General features: G+C 38.2%; 1 protein-coding gene and 1 non-coding gene across 2 annotated transcripts; one reads left to right on the top strand and one right to left on the bottom strand.

Moving 5' to 3' along the window:
- Positions 1–5,999: 5,999 nt before the first annotated feature.
- Positions 6,000–6,431, bottom strand: LOC107620870 (uncharacterized). The gene has a single exon (XM_016322971.1). The coding sequence runs from the start codon at positions 6,429–6,431 to the stop codon at positions 6,000–6,002; it is 432 nt and encodes a 143-aa protein (XP_016178457.1).
- A 13,837-nt stretch (positions 6,432–20,268) lies between these two features.
- On the top strand, positions 20,269–20,376 carry LOC148581637 (small nucleolar RNA R71). Its single transcript, XR_015895886.1, has one exon. It is a non-coding gene; the product is annotated as a small nucleolar RNA R71 (small nucleolar RNA).
- The last annotated feature ends 5,293 nt before the right edge of the window (positions 20,377–25,669 follow it).

Here is a 25,669-nt window from a genome sequence, read left to right as displayed (position 1 = left end):
AATATATCTTAACTTCCTCTTGTTCTCAATTAACTTAGTTTAAAACACAACTTGCTCATTATAAATTACAAGTCAATAGTATCCCTATGTTTTGTGACAACTTGAGTGCAATAAAATTTTAAAATAAAAAAAATATGTTTTACACTCAAGAACTAAGCACATTGAAGTAAGATTTCATTCTATAAAAAGAGCATGTACAAAAGAGAACAATTGACATACAATTTGTAAAATCTGAGGATCAATTGGTTGATATTTTTACAAAACCTCTATGTGAAAATAGATTTTGTATATTGAGAACTACTCTAGGAACTATTGATTGTTGAGTTTTTTAATTAAATATGCTTAAAGATTTTTCTGGTTGTTTTTGTCTTTCAGGTTACAAGGAGACAAAACTGGGTAGATGATGACTCCCTCTAGGTTCCATGAAGTTCAGACTATGTGTTGATAATTTTAAATGAATTTGGATCTGAACTAAATCCTTGGTGGTCAAATATGTTTCCTTAGAACCACCACTAAACCCTAGAGAAAGTTGTTTTGTTTTATGAAGTGAGTCTCATTGCTTGTTTTAATCACATACACAAAAAAGGGGAGTATTTGCATTCATCATTTTTCAAGTCAAATAGGTTTTAAATTCTTTTCAATTTTTATTTGACTTGTCATTTTAAAACTGCCTGTATTGTTTTTAAAATTCAAAATTCTTTGAATCTCGTTTTATTACATTGGTTTGTGTTTTCAAAGGATTTTTGAATATTTAAAGCAGTTATTATGATAAATTCTCATCTTCACCACTACTCCCATTTTTCCTTACATATAGAATGTTTTTAACTTGCATTATTGAGTATTTTAGTGTCGATCTGAGTAATGAAACCCAAGACATAATTTTATATCTTAAAGGTAGTGGTGCTGTAAAAAATCTAAGAAAAAGGGCACAAGGCAGCCAAAGACACGATTTTCAAAGAAGAAGAAGATCCTCTTACAACCGAAGATGAGGGATCTGATGTCTAGCCCAATTTGATGCAGCTGTTTTCTTATAATTTGTTTTTTGATTATACACTTTACAACTTCTGTTGACACTAACACTCATACCTATTTTGCACTTGTGGATTGCATATTGAACTGTTTTTGTGTGCATGTTTACTATTCTCAATAACAACAGGGGGAGTAAGCATTGTATGAAAATAAATTGAAACAGTTATAGTAAAACAGTTGAACTTATGATGCTTGAGTCTGGCTGCAATTTTTTTTACACTATTATTTCATGCAGCTCTGATCAAGCATATTGCTCTGATTGTGAATATTGCTTTTATTTGATTTTAGTAACTAAGCTTTTGATTAAGGCTGCTCATGATGTTGCTGTTGGAAAAAAAACTGTTTCTGAAGTATTGGTTTATCATTAGTTTTTGTTCTATCTCTGGATTTTAGTTGTTGAACTTTATTGGGTGACTATAAATTAATCTTTATACTTTTACCTGCTCTACATTTTTTTTTTGCATATATGGTGAACTATTTTTTCATGCAGGTGTCCCTCCTTAATGACAAAAGGGGGAGAAAGAAAAATGAATTGAAAGGCTGTTGTCTATTTCTATCTTGATCTATGATGATGATGCTTGAACCTACTGTTTATAATTGAATTTACTGCTATTTATTATTTAAATTTGTGTTTAAAAATCTGCAGTTTGATCTGGTTGTGAATATTATTTATAGCTTAGCATCTGAGCTCTTGAATAAATAGCTTTTAATTAATATTTGGTTTAGCTTTGATTCATGCATGTTTCAAGGCTGGCTGATGATTTTTGTGAATTGATAAGAGCCTTGCAAACTTTGACATATGATGTGTCTTTCCTTGATGACAAAAGGGAGAAAAAAATAAAAAAAAGGAGAAAATGGCTGAATTGAAACTATTTTATTTCATTGATTAGTGCTCTGTTTCTTACTTTTAGCACTCTGTTTTAGTGGATAAATTTCAACCTAAGCTTTGATTGTTATTGATAAACTTATTTGCTCAAGTGTATATGTCCTGTTTGGATTCTGGAATTTTATTAAGGTGTTTGATAATCATTTTCTTGAGAAAATATGACTCGGTCTTAAAGGTTCCAATTTCTTAAAATTTTATCCTTTAGGAATCCTTTGGAGCTTGTATACAGTTCTTTACTTTCTTGAATATCTTGTTAAATCAAGCACACATTAAGGGGGAGCACATTGAACAAAAGAAAGGGAGAGAAATTTGCAAATCTTTAAAGGGAGGTTTTCTACCCTAATCTTTTCAATTAAATTTTAAAAATATTTCTCATCAAGGGGGAGATTGTTGAATTTGAAAAACTTATATGATGATCAAACATTATTAAAATATAATTAGTAAATTATTAAAATTATTATTAAGCATTTTATTTAATAATTTTCAATAGGTTGTTTGATGATTCTTGTTCAAGTGTGCAGGAAGCAAATCAGTTTTTAATATTGGGCCAAAAGCTAAACAAACCCAAGATGATCATTGAATTAATTTAGACTTGTGCAAAATTAATCAAGTGGCTGAACCTTAAGATTGGAACAAGCCCAAAATCACAAGCCCATGAATTAATATTGGCAAAGCAAAAGAAAAGAAGGAAGTGGCCCAAATAATCAAGAAAGTTTCGGTTATCTACTCTCATGGTTAATGGACTTCAAATTGCAATTCAATTATGTTCATACCTAAGTAACCAAAAGCCAAACACGTGACTCCATATAATGGTAACAGGAAGTGAAAATTAAATTTAATTTGATTTTTTGGTTACTGGAAGTGAGAATTCAATTCACTTTAATATAATTAAAAGCTTCCACCAAAAGCTTTCTTCCTTCTCTCTTTTCTCTCCTTCAGTCAAATCACATCATCTTCCAAGAAAGAGAGAAAGAAAATAGAATGCACAGAGAGTGGGTTATGACCAAAGGCCATAAGCTCCATACGAAAGCTATTCTCTCTTCTCCCTCCTCTCTCTTGCTTCGGTCAAATCACTCTTTCATAGAAGAAGAAAAATGGAAGACATAGAGGGAAGAAGATTGTTTCCACAGAAGGAAAGATTTGGAGAAATGCTTCAAGATTTTGTTTCCATGGAAGGAAAGAAAGGCCTCGGTTCATGAAGCAAATCTATCTTGAAGGCACAGCAAAGATTTATTTCCATTTTTGTGAAGAAGATAGCCTCCGAGTCTTAGGTAGGGAAGAAGCAAAAATGGGAAGCCTGAAGCCAGCCTGGGTCAGACGCTCATCAACGTTCAGAATCAATTCTTGGGGCCAAAGTCAATATCAATGGCCAAGATTAAAGAAAATGGATGAAAAAGGTTGAGAGAGGTACATGCATGTAGTTTCGGTTTTTCCTCTCTCTTCCCTTTGTTCAAACCATGACTTAGCCTATGTTGGAGAAGAAGTTGCTGGTTGGTTGAACCAGTTTCAACCTTGGAAGCTTCCCCTTCTATAATAATTAAGGGTGAACGGCCAAGGGTTGAGATCAATGAGTGAAAGCACACGTTTGGGTTTCCATAGCTCTTTGAGCTGTTCATTCTTCTCCTTCATGGCTTTCATTGAATATTTCTTTTTCTCAATTTAGTCTGTCTTTGTTTCATTGGTAAAAGGCAAAATGTGAGGTTTTGTAAGAAAAACCCAATGAGTGAAAAAAGGCAGAGAGTTAAAGAAAAAGCCATAGTTATCTCAAAAATTCTTTGTATGTATTTTTGTTTTGTTGTCATGATCCTGAGGGGATTCCCTTGCAAGTTGACTTAGCACTTTGCGGATTGAAAGCTAGGTTTGAGTCCTAGTCAAGTTCAGGCTGGGTTGGAATCTGGACTTGTTCCCTTGTAAGTTGGGTGAGCACTTTGCAGTTGAAAGCTAGGTTTTGAGTCCTAGTCAAATTCAGATTGGGTATAGAATCTAGATTTGTCCCAGATAGGAATGGGTAGTTCCTAGGGAAAAATTGGTGTTTGTAATATTGTGATAACATAGTGAAATTCCATCATTGTTGTGATGGAGACTTGATGTAGGCCACATTGCACTTAGTGGCTGAACCAGGATATATCTGGTGTTAATTCTTCTTCTCTACTCCTTTCTCTGTTTCTGTTAATTTGGAGATGAAAACAAAAGTGTGTCTCAACTCGGCATGAGACAAAACAAAAGTGTCTCTCAACTCGACACGAGACAAAAGCAGAAATATCTTCAGAAGGTTCTCTAAAAGGCAGAAATTAATATTCAGTGAAAAGGGGCTAAGATTCAACCCCCTTCTCTTAGCCACTGATTACCATCAATACACATACAATTCAAGCAAGAAAAATACAGACAGAAGTACAATTACAACAAATAGAACAAGTAGCAGATAAGCAGAGTTAAGCAATTAAGCAAACCAAAACAATGCATACCCAAGCAAAACATACAAATACACATGATGTATGCCTGTCGTATAGCTGATGAGTCTCTTCTATCGGTTATATAACCAACACGACATGTCCTGGTAGTTAACCATTGGACACTCCCTCTATGTGCGCATCCTCAAGCTCAAAAATAATATCCATGGAGTCAAACTCCAAGCTTAAATATAATATTCTATGGAGTCAAACTCCAAGCTCAATAATATTTCATAGAGTCAAACTCCAAGCTCAATAATATTTTATGGAGTCAAACTCCAAACTCAAATATAATATTTAAAATTCATATATATATGCATGCCCATGGAAAAACCCGGGGAGTTAAAGTGTCCGGTTATATCTTGCGATAGAAGATCAACGAATAGTCTCAAATATACAAACCACATAAAAATCTTTTTCTTTTTAAAATAACACTTCAAATCAAAACTCTAATTTTTATAGAAATTTCGGCAGTATCTCCTCTAAAATTCAAACTTCTGCCACCTTTCAAGGGTCCCAACCACCAAACTAAACACCTCTCAGTCATTCAACTAATTTTCAATATCAATTATTTCAATACCAAACCAATTTCAATATTAAATATTTTTCTAAAACCAACCAACTCCAATAAAAAAAATGAACCACACATCATATACCATATACACAATCCATCAATAATTCATTCAATTCATTCCTATGTTAAGGTCTTCTAGCCTAAGTTTTCACCTAACATTAAACATTAACTACGAGAAACCCAAAGTCATAGCTTGGCCGATTTCTCCCTAAGCTCGGAACACCTCAAAAACCTCTCCTTTCACAAGCTCCAAACTTTCAAACGTCAATTCCTCAAGTTTAATCACCTGGATTTCGTTCCAAACTAACCAAATCAATAAGAACACAGTCTAATTCACACAATATCACTATAATCATTATAGGGTTCACGAATTCAATAATCCACAAGGTTTTAACAGTTTCTAACCTTAACCACGAATCAATTTAACAAAACCCAGTGATTATTCGCTGTTAGAGTTTACCTAAACCATCAAAATCATACAATTCCTCATTACTCAAACTCTAAAATCACGAAATTGAAGAGAGAGAGAACTGGGTAAAAATGAAAATTTCTTACTACTTTATTCAAATTGAATTGAAGAGATTTTTTATACAAACACGTGGTCACTAACGACTCGTCAATTGAAGCTCCGGATTGAAAGTTATGGACGATTGAATTTTTGGAGACGTTAGGTTTTTCTCTACGTCGATTTCTCTTTTCTCCACTCCACAACGTGAATTTCCCTTTCATTAAGGGAGAAGTGGCTGAAGCCACTTATAAGGGAGTGAATGGGTTGGGCCTTGGGTCCGGTTCAATCCGTTCAGTTCGTTGGCTCGATCTTGGGCTAAAATCTTTAAAATTAGTGTCAAAATTTGTATTTTTAATATTTCTACTCCTCTAAATTAAAAAAATTGATTTTTCTAATTTTCTTAGAATAATAATTAATTTATTCGCTAATTATTTATTAATTTTTACGGAGTTTACATTCTACCCACTTAATTAAAAATGTTGCCCCCAAAATTCATATTTAGTTACCTGAAAATAGGTGTGTGTAGTCTTTCCTCATTTCTGACTCAAGTTCTCAAGTGTGTTCCTCAATTCCAACTCGACTCCAAGCAACTTTTATTAATGAGACTTCCTTTCCGCGTAATCTCTTAATACTAGTATCGTCAATTCGAACCGGAGTCACTTGAAGCGTCAGATCCTCTTTCAATTGAACTAATTCAGGTTCTAAAATGTGGCTAGCACCAGGAGTGTATTTCCAAAGCTGTGACACATGAAACATGTTGTGCAAATTTGAAAGATGCGGTGGTAGAGCTATCCGATACGCTACCGGCCCGATTCTCTTCAGGATCTGAAACACATCGTACAAGTTCAATTTCTTTCCTTTGATCACTCTACCCACTCCTGTTATTAGAGTAACTCTTAGGAATACATAATCTCCTTCATCAAATTCTAACGATTTCCATCTCTGATCAGCGTAGCTCTTCTGGCGACTCTGAGTGGTAAGCATTCAGTTTCGGATTTTCTTAATCTGTTCGGCAGTTTCAGCTACTAACTCAAGCCCTAACAAACTTTTTTTCCCGGCTTCATACCAACATAGTGAAAATTGCACTTTCTCCCATACAGAGCCTCATACGGAGCCATTCCGATGCTCGCATGGTAACTGTTATTATATGCAAACTCAACTAGCGGCATATACCGAGCCCAACTCGCCGGTTGGTCCAAAACGCAAGCCCTCAACATATCCTCTAGTTTGAATTGTCTTCTATGATTGTCCATTGGTTTGACGATGGTACACGGTACTTAAACTCAACTGAGTTCCAAACACCCGCTGGAAAGCTCCCCAGAATCTCGAAGTGAAACGAGGATCTCTGTCGGAGATTATGGTGGTAGGCACGCCATGCAACCTTACAATTTCCTTGATGTTCAAATGTGCTAGCTCCTCTAAGGTACAATCCATCCGAACGGGTAAAAAGTAAGCTGACTTCGTTAGCCGATCAACAATCACCCAAACTGCGTCAAATCCAGTTCGAGTTCTTGGCAAACCCGACACAAAATCCATGGCGATGCTTTTCCACTTCCATTGTGAAATTTCTAAAGGTTGGAGGGTTCCAGATGGTTTCTGGCGTTCAATTTTGACCTTCTGACAGGTTAGGCGCTTAGAAACGTGCGATGCTACATCGCGCTTCATTCCTAGCCACCAAAACATCGCCTTCAGATCATGGTACATCTTGGTACTTCCCGGGTGGATAGAGAATCCGCTCCTATGCGCCTCCTTCAAGATATCTTGCCGCAAATTCCCAACATTCGACACGTAAATCCTACCCTTGTACCTCCATATTCCGTCTTCATCCCATGAAACTCCCCATCTCTTTCCCTTCTCGATTGTCGGTAACACCTTCTGTAACTTCTGATCGTCTTGTTGAGCTTTTAAAATTTCAGACTTGAGGTCACTAGAGATTTGCAGTGGGTTTAGGCATACATTCCCATTAGATTTGCCGACACTCAGTCTCAAATCCCCAAACTTTCTCACCAACTCCTCTTCCTTAATCATCATCCAAGTGATCGTCAATGACTTCTGACTCAATGCATCCGCTACAATGTTCGCCTTCCCCGGGTGGTAACTTAACTCAAAGTCATAATCCTTCAGCAACTCCATCCACTTTTTTTGCCGTATTTTGAGCTCCTTCTGATCAAAGAGGTATTTCAAACTCTTATGATCAGAGAAAACTTGAAACTTAACCCTATACTAGTAATGCCTCCATACACTTTTAAGGCAAACACAATTGCAACAAGTTCTAAGTTGAGAGTCGGATATTTTACTTCGTGCGGTCTCAACTGTCGTGAAGCATATGCCACAACATTGCGGTGTTGCATCAGCACACACCCCAGACCCTTCAATGAAGCATCACAATACACCTCAAAAAGCTCATTAGGTTCGAGTAATAGAAGCACAGACGCTGTAGTCAGTTTCTGCTTCAAGACTTGAAAGCTCTCCTCACATTCTAATGTCCAGAAAAATGGCGCATCCTTTCGAGTTAACTTTGTCAAAGACAATGCAATTTGTGAAAAGCCCTTGATAAACCTCTGATAATATCCTGCTAAACCTAAGAAGCTTCTTATCTCCGTCACTGATGTAGGTTACTCCCAGTCCATCACTGCCTCAACCTTGGAAGGATCCATAACTATTCTCTGCTTACTCACTACGTGACCTAGAAATTTCACCTCATTCTTCTAGAATTCACATTTAGAAAGTTTCGTGTACAATTTCCTCTCTTTCAGAATCTACAGCACAAACTGCAAGTGTTCCATGTGCTCCTCCTCAATCTTAGAGTATATTAGAATGTCATAAATGAAGACGATGACGAATCTATCCAGGAAATGATGGAATATTCGGTTCATATAGTCCATGAACACAGCAGAGGTATTGGTTAACCCAAATGACATCACAGTGTATTCATAATGACCATATCGAGTTCTGAAAGTGGTTTTCGGAATATCTTCATCTCTTACTCTTATCTGGTGATAACCAGACCTTAAGTCAATCTTAGAAAAGACACTAGCTCCTTGCAATCGGTCCATCAGATCATCAATTCTCGGCAATGGATATTTGTTCTTCACGGTCACTTTGTTTAGTTGTCTGTAGTCTACGCACAGTCACATACTTCCATCCTTCTTTTTCACAAATAATACCGGTGCTCCCCACAAAGAAACGCTCGGACGAATAAATTTCTTACTCATTAACTCCTCTAGTTGAGCCTTTAGTTCAGCCAGCTCCAAAGGCAACATTCGGTAAGGCGCAATTGAAATTGGTCCTGCTCCAGGAACCAGCTCAGTCGCAAACTCGATTTCACGAGAAGGAGAAAATTCAGGTATATCCTCAAGGAATACTTCTGAAAATTCATTCACAACTGGAATCTGATTCAAACTTTGTTCGTCACCTGACACATTTGCAGCTAATAGCATAACACCCTGACATTCACATCCACTGTAGTTTACAATAATAGAATTCAGATAATAACTCTTCGCCACAACCGGTCCTTCTAACCCTTCCGACATAAAATGCAATGACCTTTCATAACAGTCAAGCAGAATACGATACTTTGATAATGAGATTAAGACCAGTCATCGGTAAACAAATTAAATTATAGACAAAATTTTGTTGTTTAACTCGGAACAAAACTTGTGGATAGCCTAATCTAGTCACAATAGCTTCAGAGGTAGCATTATGCACTTTTAAATCATAGGCCAACACAACTATCTTCAATCCTAACTCACTAGCCTTCTCGAATGCTATAAATGAGTGTGATTCTCCAGTATCAAATAAGACAATTAAAGTTTTACCAGCCATTTCACAATTACGTCTTATTAGTGTCTCGAATCCTTCGGCACCTACAGTAGATGTAGTGAACACTCGCCCTGGTTGCTGTGCTCTCCCGGCATCATACCTCATCTTGTTTGAACAGTTCTAGGACAGATGCCCGGTGATACGTAAAATTGAACTCCGCACAACTGAACCAGCAAGTGCACCGGGTTGTCCAAGTAATACCTCAGGTGAGTGAGGATCGAATCCCACGGAGATTATCAGATTGAGCAAGCAATAGCTACCTTGTAGATTTTAGTCAAGAGATTAGAAAAGATGGTTATTTGGTTGAAAGCATAAACAAAATAATAGAGAACGAAATACCAGATTAGTGTAAAAGTAGTGAAGCATATTTAGTTAAGGATTCAGAGATGCGTATTCTTTTCGGATTAACTTTTCTTACTGTCTATTTCAACAACGAATGACTCATTCAATGGCAGCCGTAATTGACTAACTCATGTAGAATCCTCATCAAGTTACTCTCTTCCAACAGTCCACCATATCCGAGCAACTCATGTAGCATCCTCATCAAGTTAACTCATAGCTTCCTACTATAGTCGAAGGTGAAGAACTAAGCAATCCATTCCCCTTTGCGATCCTACTCAAAACGCCACAGACAAGGTCAAATCTTCCGGATCAGAGAATGCTGCTTCTCATACTCTAGCTTTAACGCCACAGAAACCTCAGTAACCCATGGTCAACGGGATTATATGTCACATATCCAAAGTCACCCAGGCACACTCTTGGAATCCGCAATGCATTCTCTAACTGTGGTTTAATGCTATCCGGGTCAAGACTCACACAGAACCCATGTAGAACAAGGATGATTGTCACTGGTCATCCTCAATTCATGAGATAAAGAACGAAAGTGCACAAGAGAATGGAATTAAATGTGTATTGAAATAAAACAGTAATATTATTAATCCATGAGAATTAGCAGAGCACCTAACCCTAACTTAGGAGGTTTAGTTGCTCATGCATTATAGAAAAGTGATGTAAAATGTGAAGAAGGTAAAGATGAGAGAGATGATCCTAAACATGAGTGATATTCTCCTTTAAATACTAATTTGATAACTAAGAAGTACAAAAAGTATGACGGACTAGACTAGAGGTGCGAAAATCCATCCTTGGGCCCACTTTGGTTGAGTACTTGGGCTGAGCTTGGCATCCAACTTTGAGAAATGGGTGTTGAACGACCATTAGGGAGTGATTGCGCTGCCTTACTTCTTGGTGGGTGTTGAACACCCCAAAGGGGGTGGTTCTTGGGCGTTCAACGCTGGCTTGTCTCCTTGGGACGTTGAACGCCAGCCAGGGGTAGCTCATTGGCGTTCAACGCCCAATATGGGCAGGCTCCTTCGAAGAAAAGTGTAAATCATTATATATTTCTAGAAAGCTCTGGAAGTTAGATTTTCAACACCATTGAGAACACATCATTTGGACCTCTGTAGCTCCAGAAATGCTCATTTGAGTGCACGGAGGTCAGATTCTGACAACATCTACTACGCTTTCCTTGCCTTTGAATCAGACTTTACCAAAGCTCCTCAATTTCAGCTAAAAATTACCTGAAATCACCATATAACACAACAACTTAAAGTATAATCCAAAAATGTAACTTTTGCACTAAAACCTATGAAAACATAATAAAACTTAAACAAAACATAACTAAAACACTATGAAAATGATGCCAAAAAGCGTATAAAATATCCGCTCATCACCCGGCTCCACCACAGTAGTAGCTTACACCCAGTCCAGTTCTACACAGAGTGTTCGGATGATATGCCCCACATCTCTTACATGTCAAGTTATTCGGAGGATTCTGAATCTGCTTTCCTTTGCCTCTTCCCTGGTCGTTATTGTTAAATCTCCGGAAGGTGTTATGGCCTCGATGTGGCTGCGGAACATAGCCTCCTTACTTAAAATTCTGTGCTCTAGGTGTGAAGTTCCTCTCCTGATCTCTCCTAACAAAAGGTTGGTGATCGTCCTTGTCTGACATGGCCTTTCTTGCACAACCCTCAGCAACTCGGCTTTTGTTTACCAGTTTAGAGAAAACTCTATTCACCATCAGGCCCACTGTACTCAAGATGTCACTCCGCAACCCACCTTTATATTTTATACATTTCCATTCTTTAAAATCCCCCAGAGCATTCGGACAAATCCTAGAAACCGACACAATTTTTCAAACCGATTGGTGTACTCTGCACTGACATAGGACCCTGCTTCAGCTATAGCAACTCAAGCTCCTTCGCCATCCTCACTGAGTTTGGGAAATACTTCTTATAAAACTGATGCACGAAAACTTGTCCCTTAACAAATCTCCCTCGGAAAGTATACCGAATTGTCGTCAAGTAAAAACTCACAGTAGAGTGAGGTCGAATCCCACAGGGATTGATTGGTCAAGCAACTTTAATTGGAAGAATGTTCTAGTTGAGCTAAGCAGAAAGTGAGTTGAGAATTGCAAGAAATTAAATGGCGGGAAAGTAAATAGCAGAAATTAAATGACAGGAAGTAAATTGCAGAATCTTAAATGGGGAAGGGGAGTTTAGCATGAAAGTAAATGACATAAAGTAAAGAGAATGGGTAAGATCAGAAATGGGGAATTCATTGGGCTTAGGAGATGTTGCATTCTCCGGATCAAGTTCATTTTCATCTCTTCCTCAATCAATGCATTCATTGATCTCCTTGGCAATCTTAAGTGATTGAATTCCAATTCCTTGGTAATTCAATCTCTCAAATCAGATCAATAGCCAATTCCTTAGTCTAATTGCTCATGAGAAGAGATGAAGTGTGGTCACTGATTATACCACATGTATTTCCAAATCAAAGTATTGGGAGAATTATATGTCACCATATCCGCCCAAACCCCAATTTGGTCCAACATGAGAAAATATTTCTAGCATGATCTCTTCATCCCTTTTCCAAGGTTCAGAAGAGATCCAAGTATGAATAGCTTCTTTCCCAAGATAACTACTCAATTGAATGAAGATTGAAAGCTTTCTAGTAAAATCAAGAGAAAAGAAAGAAGAAGAATAATAAAAACTATTATTGATTCATCAAATTACAACAGAGCTCCCTAACCCAATGAAAGGGGTTTAGTTGTTCATAGCTCTGGGAATGGAAAGCAAAGATGGAGAGTACATTCTGAAAGTTAAACTAGAAGTGCAGAGAAAGTAAAATACAGAGAGTAATTCTAATAATGCCAAAAGCCCCTTCTCTAGTTCAAAGCTACTCCTATATATACTACTCTTCTGATCTTCTAGTTGATTCTTTAAGTCTTGGATATGGGCCTTTGGATCTTGAGTTGAAGCAGTTATCTTCTTCAGTGGGCTCAGCTTTACTTGCAGAGAAAGTGTGAAGTAGGCAGGGACTTTAGCTTAGGGCGTTAGTGGTGTTAACGTGAAGTGAAAATGTGGGGTTGAGAACGTTAGTGACAATCACCTTTTTCACTAACGTTCCTAACCCAAAGTGGTCCACGTTAACTTCAACGTTAGTGGCACTAACGTGACCACTAACATTGACCCTTGGCCCTTCGCAAACGTTACTGGGGCTTACCTTTTTCAATAACGTTGGGAGTACCCCTTTCTCCCTACGTTAGAGTTCACGTTAGAATAGTTAACGTGGCCTTTAACGTAGGCTTGCCAAATCTTCGAGAGCGTTAGTGACACTTACCTTTGTCACTAACGCTTCAGAACGCCCCTACTTCCCACGTTAGAGTTCACGTTAACTAGGTTAACGTGACTTCTAACGTGGTATTGATAGCCATCTCCAACGTTAGTGACAAAGGTGAGTGTCACTAACGTTGGCTCATCATCCCTCTTCTCCATGTTAGCTTCCACGTTACTGTAATTAATGTGGCAACTAACGTGGCTCATAGTGGCTCAATCCAACGTTAGTGACAAAGGTGAGTGTCACTAACGTTGGTGATTCTTGCTCCCTCCACGTTAGAGTCCACGTTAACTAGGTTAACGTGGCTTTTAACGTGGCCAATATGGGCTTAATCCAACGTTAGTGACAAAGGTGAGTGTCACTAACGTTGGCATCATCTTCTTCTTCCACGTTAGAGCTCACATTAACTAAGTTAACGTGGCCAATTGCCCCTTTTGGAATGTTAGTGGCACTTACTTTTACCACTAACGTTGGAGTTCTACTTTTCTTCCACGTTAGCTTCCACGTTAATATAGTTAACGTGGCAACTAGCGTGGGCTATGATGGCTCACGAAGGCGTTATTGGCAATCACTTTTCTCATTAACGTTGCAAGCTAGCTTTCATTCCACGTTAGTGGTCACGTTAGCTAGACTAACGTGGCTACTAACGTGGTTCTTCCTTGCTTCCTTTATTCTGAAATCATGCAATAAAGTGCATCAAAGCTCTAATCCAAGTTATGAGACATGCATCATTCAATTTTTCCTTTAATTCATGCATAATTCTCATGAAATCATGTAAAATTCACAATGTTTGCTTGAATCAAGATGTAAGTGATTATTTACCCAAAACCTGCTTATTTCCTAAGAAAATGCATGAAACTACCTTAAAACCATAAAGAAAAGGTCAATGAAACTGGCCAAAATGCCCTGGCATCATAACACCAAACTTAAAGCTTGCTTGTCCCTAAGCAAGTACTGGAACAAGAGAATGATGAATGAAATGACAAGATGAATGAATCATTATTATGGAAGTCATGTTCTTGGTTTTATGGGGTTTCATGCATAGCAACTTAGGTTCATTCCTTTACTGGCTTTCAGACCTTTATCATGCCTTGGAATACTCACTTGATTGCACCTTTTGAGACTTTTATTTATTGATCCCTTTGTCTTTCTAAGGTTTATTTCTTCCTTAGGCTAAGTGTTCTGTGAGGGGGCGACTCTTTAAGATAAGCTTTCAGCCAACACTCCCGAACCAGTTGGTTCAAGGTGCTAGGTGTTGAAACACCCCTAAGGACTTACTCCCTCAAGTATCTCTCCCCCATACATGCACACCACAGGCACATGGTTTGTTATTTTCCTTCCTTGAGATCTTGGTGTCCAGCACCTCTTTGGGTTACTAAATGTTCTGTAGCAAAGTTGCTCTTGATAGTGGATTTTCAGTTGATAATCCCGGGTTAGTTAACCCAAGTTACCAAGTGATGAAGCACTCCTAAGAACTTATTCATCCAAGCAGATCCTTGGTACAAGAGCACCACAGACACATCCCTCAAGATTTAAGCCCTTGGTGCCTAGCCTTATTCTCTATTAACTTTTCTTTCTTTTTCAACTCTTATTGTTCTTTTTCTTTTTCTTATTAGGTTATTATTATTTAGCTAGTCTCATGATGCACGGAAAACTTGTCTCTCAACAAATCTCCCTTCGGCAAGTGGTGCACGAAATTGTGATCTCCAGGCTCGAACAAATCCTAGTAATGGCTCCAAAGCTTGGTGCTCTGATCTTAATTCATAATTGTCACAACTTCGATACAACTAACCAGCAAGTGCACTGGGTCGTCCAAGTAATACCTTACGTGAGTAAGGGTCGAATCCCACGGAGATTGTTGGTATGAAGCAAGCTATGGTCATCTTGTAAATTTCAGTCAGGCGGATTTAAACATGATACTTTATTAGATTAAAATAAACAATAAAAGGGATAGAGATACTTATGTAGATTCATTGGCAGGAATTTCAGATAAGCGAATGGAGATGCTTTTCGTTCCTCTGAACCTCTGCTTTCCTGCTATCTTCATCCCATCAGTCTCATTCCTTTCCATGGCTGGCTTTATGTGATACATCACCACTGTCAATGGCTACTTTCGGTCATCTCACGGGAAAATGATCCAATGCCCTGTCACGACACGGCTAATCGTCTGGAGGCATCACCCTTGCCAATGGCTTCATCTTATCCTCTCAGTGAATAATATGCTCACGCACCCTGTCACGGCACGGCTATTCATCTGTCGGTTCTCGATCATGCTGGAATAGGATTTACTATCCTTTTGCGTCTGTCACTAACGCCCTGCAATCGCGAGTTAGGAGCTCGTCACAGTCATTCAATCATTGAATCCTACTCGGAATACCACAGACAAGGTTTAGACCTTCCGAATTCTCTTGAATGCCACCATCATTCTAGCTTACGCCACGAAGATTCTGGTTAGGAAATCTAAGAGATACTCATTCTAGCTTAATTCATGTAGAACAGAAGTGTTTGTCAGGCACGCGTTCATAAGGGAGAAGGATGATGAGCGTCACACATAATCATCACCTTCATCACGTTCTTGGGTGTGAATGGATATCTTAGAAGAGAAATAAGAAGAATTGAATAGAAAATAGTAGTACTTTGCATTAATCTTTGAGGAACAGCAGAGCTCCACACCTTAATCTATGGAGTGTAGAAACTCTACCGTTATGAAAATACATAAGTGTAGGTCCAGGCATGGCCGAGATGGCCAGCCCCCAAAACGTGATCACAGGATCAAAATACAATCCAGGATGGTCAAAAAGACGCCTAATACAATAGTAAGAGGTCCTATTTATAATAAACTAGTCACTAGGGTTTACATGAGTAAGTAATTGATGCATAAATCCACTTCCTGGGCCCACTTGGTGTGTGTTTGGGCTGAGCCTGAGTGTTGCACGTGCAGAGGCCATTTGTGGAGTTGAACGCCAGTTTCTGTGCCAGTTTGGGCGTTCAACTCTGGTTTTGGATCCTTTTCTGGCGCTGGACGCCAGATTTAGGTAGAAGGCTGGCGTTGAACGCCAGTTTACGTCGTCAATTCTTGGCCAAAGTATGGACTATTATAAATTTCTGGAAAGCCCTGGATGTCTACTTTCCAACGCAATTGGAAGCGCGCCATTTTGAGTTCTGTAGCTCCAGAAAATCCACTTTGAGTGCAGGGAGGTCAGAATCCAACAGCATCAGCAGTCCTTTTTCAACCTCTGAATCTGATTTCCGCTCAAGTCCCTCAATTTCAGCCAGAAAATACCTGAAATCACAGAAAAATACACAAACTCATAGTAAAGTCCAGAAATGTGAATTTAACATAAAAACTAATGAAAACATCCCTAAAAGTAACTAGATCCTACTAAAAACATACTAAAAACAATGTCAAAAAGCGTATAAATTATCCGCTCATCACAACACCAAACTTAAATTGTTGCTTGTCCCCAAGCAACTAAAAATCAAATAGGATAAAAAGAAGAGAATATACTATAAATTCCAAACTATCAATAAAACATAGCTCCAATCAAATGAGCGGGACTTATAGCTTTTTGCCTCTTGAATAGTTTTGGCATCTCACTTTATCCATTGAGGTTCAGAATGATTGGCATCTATAGGAACTTCAGATTTTGAATAGTGTTATTGACTCTCCTAGTTCAGTATGATGATTCTTGAACACAGCTTCTTTATGAGTCTTGGCCGTGGCCCTAAGCACTTTGTTTTCCAGTATTACCACCGGATACATAAATGCCACAGACACATAATTGGGTGAACCTTTTCAGATTGTGACTCAGCTTTGCTAAAGTCCCCAATTAGAGGTGTCCAGGGTTCTTAAGCACACTCTTTGTTTTTTTGCTTTGGACCTTGACTTTAACCGCTCAGTCTCAAGTTTTTACTTGACACCTAAACGCCACAAGCACATGGTTAGGGACAGCTTGGTTTAGCCGCTTAGACCAGGATTTTATTCCTTTAGGCCCTCCTATCCACTGATGCTCAAAGCCTTGGGATCCTTTTTATTTGCCCTTGCCTTTTGGTTTTAAGGGTTATTGGCTTTTTCTGCTTGCTTTTTCTTTTTCTTTCTATTTTTTTTTCGCCTAATTTTTTTCTTCCTTTTTTTTTTCTGCAAGCTTTGTTTTTTTGCTGCTTTTTCTTGCTTCAAGAATCATTTTTATGATTTTTCAGATTATCAAATAACATGTCTCCTAGTCATCATTCTTTCAAGAGCCAACATATTTAACATTCTTAAACAACAACTTCAAAAGACATATGCACTGTTCAAGCATACATTCAGAAAACAAGAAGCATTGTCACCACATCAATATAATTAAGCTAAGTTCAAGGATAAATTCGAAACTCATGTACTTCTTGTTCTTTTGAATTAAAACATTTTTCATTTAAGAGAGGTGATGGATTCATAGGACATTCATATCTTTGAGACATAGTCACTACTAGCTACTAATGATCATGTAATGAAGACACAAACATAGATAAGCACATAATATAGAAGACGAAAAACAGAGAAAGCAAGAACAAGGAATGAATCCACCTTAGTGATGGTGGCGTTTCCTTCTTGAGGAACCAATGATGTCCTTGAGCTCTTCTATGTCTCTTCCTTGTCTTTGTTGCTCCTCCTTCATTGCTTTTAGATCTTCTCTGATTTCATGAAGGATGATGGAGTGCTCTTGATGTTCCACCCTTAGTTGCTTCCAATAATTGTGTGGAAGAAAATGTATCCCCTGAGGTGTCTCAGGGATCTCTTGATTTGCAGTCAAATGTTCTACCACTGAGCTATAAACCCTTGATGGAAGCTTTTGTCTTCCCTTTCCTCTTTTTAGAGGTTTCTCTGGCCTTAGGTGCCATCAATGGTTATGGAAAAAACAAAAAAGCTATGCTTTTACCACACCAAACTTAGAATGTTGCTCGCCCTCGAGCAAAAGAAGAAAGAATAGAAGAAGAAGAGGATATGGAGGAGATGGATGGGAGTGTGTATTCGGCCATATGGGTGGGATTGGGTGGGAGAGAGTTGTTGAATTTTTGAAGGTAGTGGGTGTATGGATGTGAGTGGTAAATGGAAAGTAGAAGGGATGATCATGAATGGGAAGAGAGATGATGAGGTAGGTGGGGATACTGTGGGGTCCACAGATCCTGAGATGATCCTGTGGGGTCCACAGATCCTGAGGTGTCAAGGCATTTATATCCCTGCACCAATTTAGGCATGTAAAATGCCCTTGCACACAACTCTGGGCGTTCAGCGCCAGGTTGGTGCCCATTTTGGGCGTTCAACGCCCCTTTGCTGCCATTTCTGGCGTTGAACGCCAAAACCATGCTTGTTCTGGGCGTTCAGCGCCAGGATGTTCCCATTCTGGGCGTTCAGCGCCAGAACTATGCTCTGTTCTGGCGTTTGAACGCCAGACAGATGCTCCTCCAGGGTGTGATTTTTCTTCTGCTGTTTTTGATTCCGTTTTCAATTTTTATATTTATTTTGTGACTCCACATGATCATGAACCTACAAAGACATATAACTAAGAAGAATATAGTTAGATAAATAAACATTGGGTTGCCTCCCAACAAGCGCTTCTTTAATGTCAATAGCTTGACAGTGGGCTCTCATGGAGCCTCACAGATGTGCAGAGCTTTGTTGAGACTCTCCAACACCAAACTTAGAGTTTGGATATAGGAGTTCAACACCAAACTTAGAGTTTGGTTGTGGCCTCCCAACACCAAACTTAGAGTTTGACTGTGGGGGCTCTGGTTGACTCTGCTTTGAAAGAAGCTTTTCAAGCTTCCTCTCCATGGTTGCAGGGGGAGATCCTTGAGTTTTGAATACAAGGGAGTTCTCATTCCATTAAAGGACTATTTCACCTCTGTCAACATCAATCACAGCTCTTGCTGTGGCCAGGAAAGGTCTTCCTAGGATGATGGATTCATCCTCTTCCTTTCCAGTATCCAGGACTATGAAATCAGTAGGTATGTAAAGGCCCTCAACCTTTACTAATACATCTTCTACTTGTCCATAAGCCTGTCTTCTTGAGCTGTCTGCCATCTCTAGTGAGATTTTAACAGCTTGCACCCCATAGATTCCCAGTTTCTCTATTACAGAGAGGGGCATGAGGTTTATTCCTGAACCAAGGTCACACAGAGCCTTAAAGATCATGGTGCCTATGGTACAGGGTATTATGAACTTTCCAGGATCCTGTCTCTTCTGAGGCAATGTCAATTGATCCAGATCACTTAGTTCATTGATGAACAAGGGAGGTTCAACTTCCCGAGCATCAATGCCAAACAATTTGGCATTCAGCTTCATGATTGCACCAAGAAACTTGGCAGTTTGCTCTTCAGTGACATCCTCATTCTCTTCAGAAGAGGAATACTCATCAGAGCTCATGAAGGGCATAAGGAGGTTCAATGGAAGCTCTATGGTCTCTAGATGAGCCTCAGAGTCCTTTGGTTCCTCAGAGGGAAGCTCCTTATTGATCACTGGACGTCCCAGGAGGTCTTCCTCCTTGGGATTCACGTCCTCTCCTCTCCTCACAGGTTCGGCCATGGCGCTTATGTCAATGGCCTTGCACTCTCCTTTTGGGTTCTCTTCTGTATTGCTTGGGAGAGTACTAGGAGGGATTTCAGTGATCCTTTTACTCAGCTGGCCCACTTGTGCTTCCAGATTTCTAATGGAAGACCTTGTTTCATTCATGAAACTTACAGTGGCCTTAGATAGATCAGAGACTAGATTTGCTAAATTAGAAGCATTTTGTTCAGAGTTCTCTGTCTGTTGCTGAGTTGATGATGGAAAAGGTTTGCTATTGCTAAACCTGTTTCTTCCACCATTATTAAAGCCTTGTTGAGGCTTTTGATCCTTCCATGAGAAATTTGGATGATTTCTCCATGTTGAGTTATAGGTGTTTCCATAAGGTTCACCTAAGTAATTTACCTCTGCTATTGCAGGGTTCTCAGGATCATAGGCTTCTTCTTCAGAAGGTGCCTCTTGAGTACTGTTGGATGCAGCTTGCATTCCATGCAGACTCTGAGAGATCATATTGACTTGCTGAGTCAATATTTTGTTCTGAGCCAATATGGCATTCAGAGTATCAACCTCAAGAACTCCCTTCTTCATAGGCATCCCATTACTCACAGGATTCCTTTCAGAAGTGTACATGAACTGGTTATTAGCAACCATGTCAATGAGTTCTTGAGCTTCTGCAGGCATTTTCTTTAGGTGAATGGATCCACCTGCAGAAGTGTCCAGTGACATCTTTGATAGCTCAGATAAACCATCATAGAATATATCCAGGATGGTCCATTTTGAAAGCATGTCAGAAGGACACTTTTTGGTCAACTGTTTGTATCTTTCCCAAGCTTCATAGAGGGATTCACCTTCTTTCTGTCTGAAGGTTTGAACATCAGCTCTAAGCTTGCTCAGCTTTTGAGGAGGAAAGTACTTGGCTAAGAAAGCCGTGACCAGCTTATCCCAAGAGTTCAGGCTGTCTTTAGGTTGAGAATCCAACCATAATCTAGCTCTGTCTCTTACAGCAAAAGGGAAAAGCATGAGCCTGTAGACTTCAGGATCTACTCCATTAGTCTTAACAGTATCACATATCCGCAAGAATTCAGTTAAGAACTGAAAAGGATCTTCAGATGGAAGTCCATGAAACTTGCAGTTCTGCTGCATTAGAGAAACTAATTGAGGTTTAAGCTCAAAGTTGTTTGCTCCAATGGCAGGAATGGAGATGCTTCTTCCATGTAAATTGGAATTAGGTGCAGTAAAGTCACCAAGCATCTTCCTTACATTATTATTATTTTCGGCTGCCATCTCCTCTGCCTGTTCGAAAATTTCTGAAAGGTTATCTCTGGATTGTTGTATTTTAGCTTCTCTTAATTTTTTCTTCAGAGTCCTTTCAGGTTCTGGATCTGCTTCCACAAGAATGTTCTTATCCTTGCTCCTGCTCATATGACAAGGAAGAATGGCCAGAAAAATAATGATAATAATAGAGATCCTTTATACCACAGTATAGGGATCCCTGTGTGAGTGGAAGAAGAGGGGGAGATAAAGAATGTAATATAATGGAAGAAACACAACTGTACGAATGGAAGAGATGTGAGATGAGATGTTAGGATATGAATGAATAATTAGAATGAGATGGGGGAGGAATAATTTTCGAAAATTATTTTGAAAAAGAGTTAGTGATTTTTGAAAATAGTTTTTGAAAAAGTTTAGTATTTTTTTTTTCGAAATTTTTTTGAAATCAAAAATATAAAATATAAAATAAAAAGAATTAGTTAATTAAAAAGAAATTTTTGAAAAAGAGGGGAGATATTTTCGAAAATTAGAGAGAGAGAGTTAGTTAGGTGGTTTTGAAAAAGTTAAGAAACAAACAAAAAGTTAGTTAGTTAGTTGAAACAAATTTTTGAAAAGATAAGAAGTTAGGAAGTTAGAAAAGATATTTTGAAAAGATATTTTTGAAAAAGATAAGATAAGAAGATATTTTTGAAAAGATATGATTGAAATTAGTTTTGAAAAAGATTTGATTTTTAAAATCTCAATTAATGACTTGATTCATAAGAAATCACAAGATATGATTTTAGAACTTAAAGTTTGAATCTTTCTTAACAAGCAAGTAACAAACTTCAAATTTTTGAATCAAAACATTAATTGTTTATGTTATTTTCGAAAATTTGTGAAGAAATTAAGAAAAAGATTTTTGAAAAATATTTTTTTGAATTTTCGAAAATAACTAAGAATTTTGAAAAAGATTTGATTTTTGAAAAAGATTTTGAAAAAGATATGGTTTTCAAATTGAAAATTTGATTTGACTCATTGGCAACAACTTGATTTTAAAAATTTTTGAAAAAGTCAACTCAAATTTTCGAATTTGATGAGAGAAAAAGGGAAAGATATTTTTTTGATTTTTGAATTTTTATGATGCAAGAGAAAAACATGAAAATTATGCAATGCATGAAATTTTTTTGATCAAAACATGTGATGAATGCAAGAATGCTATGAATGTCAAGATGAACACCAAGAACACTATGAAGATCATGATGAACATCAAGAACACATTTTTGAAAAATCTTTAATGCAAGGAAAACATGCAAGACACCAAACTTAGAATTCTTTAATGCTTAGACACTAAGAATTCAAGAATGCATATGAAAAACACTATACAACACAAAACAAAAAAAATCATCAAGATCAAACAAGAAGACTTACCAAGAACAACTTGAAGATCATGAAGAACACCATGAATGCATGAAATTTTCGAAAAAATGCAAGATGCATATGCAAGTGACACCAAACTTATGATATGACTCAAGACTCAAACAAGAAACAGAGAAATATTTTTTGATTTTTATGATTTTCTAATTTTTTTGGATTTTTATTTATACTTTTCGAAAATTTTAAAAGAAAAAATAAGGATTCCAAAATTTTTAATATGAATTCCAGGAATCTTGCCATGTTAGTCTAAAGCTTCAGTCCAGGAATTAGACATGGCTCACTAGCCAGCCAAGCTTTCAAAGAAAGCTCCAGTCCAAAACACTAGACATGGCCAATGGCCAGCCAAGCTTCAGCAGGTGATCATGGATCAGCAGCAGGTAGATGAGCAACAACTAAATTGCTCTTGATAACAAATTGCAAACCTCAGTCCAAATAAATTTAGACACGGCTTTACAGCCAGCCAGGCTTCAACATGCTTCATGAAACACTAGAATTCATTCTTAAAAATTCTGAAGCCATAGAATGATTTATTTTTGAAAACATTTTTATTTTTTTCGAAAACAAGAGAAAAATTTTTTTTTTTTGAAAATATTTTTGAAAGATTTTTGAAAAAGTTTTGAAAAATAAAATAAAAAGAAAAGTACCTAATCTGAGCAACAAGATGAACCATCAGTTGTCCAAACTCGAACAATCCCCGGCAACGGCGCCAAAAACTTGGTGCTGTCGCCGGATCAAAAGGGAATCTGGCACTGATGTTACCGGACCAAAAGCTTGCCGAAAACTCAAACAATCCCCGGCAACGGCGCCAAAAACTTGGCGCACGAAATTGTGATCTCCAGGCTCGAACAAATCCTGGTAATGGCTTTAAAGCTTGGTGCTCTGATCTTAATTCATAATTGTCACAACTTCGATACAACTAACCAGCAAGTGCACTGGGTCGTCCAAGTAATACCTTACGTGAGTAAGGGTCGAATCCCACGGAGATTGTTGGTATGAAGCAAGCTATGGTCATCTTGTAAATCTCAGTCAGGCGGATTTAAACATGATACTTTATTAGATTAAAATAAACAATAAAAGGGATAGAGATACTTATGTAGATTCATTGGCAGGAATTTCAGATAAGCGAATGGAGATGCTTTTCGTTCCTCTGAACCTCTGCTTTCCTGCTATCTTCATCCCATCAGTCTCATTCCTTTCCATGGCTGGCTTTATGTGATACATCACCACTGTCAATGGCTACTTTCGGTCATCTCACGGGAAAATGATCCAATGCCCTGTCACGGCACGGCTAATCGTCTGGAGGCATCACCCTTGCCAATGGCTTCATCTTATCCTCTCAGTGAATAATATGCTCACGCACCCTGTCACGGCACGGCTATTCATCTGTCGGTTCTCGATCATGCTGGAATAGGATTTACTATCCTTTTGCGTCTGTCACTAACGCCCTGCAATCGCGAGTTAGGAGCTCGTCACAGTCATTCAATCATTGAATCCTACTCGGAATACCACATACAAGGTTTAGACCTTCCGGATTCTCTTGAATGCCGCCATCATTCTAGCTTACGCCACGAAGATTCTGGTTAGGAAATCTAAGAGATACTCATTCTAGCTTAATTCATGTAGAACAGAAGTGTTTGTCAGGCACGCGTTCATAAGGGAGAAGGATGATGAGCGTCACACATAATCATCACCTTCATCACGTTCTTGGGTGTGAATGGATATCTTAGAAGAGAAATAAGAAGAATTGAATAGAAAACAGTAGTACTTTGCATTAATCTTTGAGGAACAGCAGAGCTCCACACCTTAATCTATGGAGTGTAGAAACTCTACCGTTATGAAAATACATAAGTGTAGGTCCAGGCATGGCCGAGATGGCCAGCCTCTAAAACGTGATCACAGGATCAAAATACAATCCAGGATGGTCAAAAAGACGCCTAATACAATAGTAAGAGGTCCTATTTATAATAAACTAGTCACTAGGGTTTACATGAGTAAGTAATTGATGCATAAATCCACTTCCTGGGCCCACTTGGTGTGTGTTTGGGCTGAGCCTGAGTGTTTCACGTGCAGAGGCCATTTGTGGAGTTGAACGCCAGTTTCTGTGCCAGTTTGGGCGTTCAACTCTGGTTTTGGATCCTTTTCTGGCGCTGGACGCCAGATTTGGGTAGAAGGCTGACGTTGAACGCCAGTTTACGTCGTCAATTCTTGGCCAAAGTATGGACTATTATACATTGCTGGAAAGCCCTGGATGTCTAATTTCCAACGCAATTGGAAGCGCGCCATTTCGAGTTCTGTAGCTCCAGAAAATCCACTTTGAGTGCAGGGAGGTCAGAATCCAACAGCATCAGCAGTCCTTTTTCAACCTCTGAATCTGATTTCTGCTCAAGTCCCTCAATTTCAGCCAGAAAATACCTGAAATCACAGAAAAACACACAAACTCATAGTAAAGTCCAGAAATGTGAATTTAACATAAAAACTAATGAAAACATCCCTAAAAGTAACTAGATCCTACTAAAAACATACTAAAAACAATGTCAAAAAGCGTATAAATTATCCGCTCATCAGCAAGTATACCGAATTGTCGTCAAGTAAAACTCACAATAGAGTGAGGTCGAATCCCATAGAGATTAACAGATTAAGCAATCAATGGTTAATTGATAATCCTAGTTAGACGAATCATAATGGAGTGATAAGTAACAAGGAAATGTAAATGGCAGAAAAGTAAAGAAAGCAATAGAGTGCAGAGAAGTAAAATGACAAGAAAAGTAAATGTAAGAACTAAAAATAAAATGAATATTGGGATCAAGAGATATTGCAATCCTCCGGATCAAGTTCATTTTCATCTCTTCCTCAATCAATGCACTCATTGATCTCCTTGGCAATCTTAATTGATTGAATTACAATTTCTTGCAATTCAATCTCTCAAATCTTGATCAATAGCCAATTCCTTGGTCAATTACTCATGAGAAGAGATGAAGTGTGGTCACTGATTATACCACGTGCATTTCCCAAACCAGGTATTGAGAGGATTATAGTCACATATCCATCCAAACCCAATTTGGTCCAGCATGAGAAAGCATTTCTAGCTTGATCTCTTCATTCCTCTTTCAAGGTTCAAAAGAGATCCAAGTCTGAATAGCTCCTTTTCCAAGATAACTATCCAATTGGATGAAGATCGAAAGCTTTCAAGTAAAATCAAGAGAAAAGAAAGAAGAAGAAGAATAAGAACTACACTTAATCCATTGAATCACAATAGAGCTCTCTAACCCAATGTAAAGAGTTTGTTGATCATTGCTCTACAAAAATAGAAAAGAAAGAAAGTGCAGAAGAGTAAAGATGAAGATAAAAACTGAAAATAAAACTTCAAATTCATAAATGAAAAGTACAAAGAAAGAAAAGGAAAAGTGTGTGAGGGGAGGGAGTCCGAAGACCCCTCTTCAATCCCCCATTCCAGGATTCCCCCTCGTCTAGCCTAAGATGAATTCAATGTAAA

This window comes from Arachis ipaensis, chromosome B10 (assembly GCF_059453495.1).
Source record: "Arachis ipaensis isolate K30076 ecotype BB chromosome B10, ASM5945349v1, whole genome shotgun sequence".
NCBI lineage: Eukaryota > Viridiplantae > Streptophyta > Magnoliopsida > Fabales > Fabaceae > Arachis > Arachis ipaensis.
This window is presented reverse-complemented; position numbering and strand designations above follow the sequence as displayed.

Coding starts and splice junctions, on each gene's coding strand:
- LOC107620870 (XM_016322971.1), bottom strand. CDS start 6,431: ATGCTTACCACTCAGAGTCGCCAGAAGAGCTACGCTGATCAGAGATGG.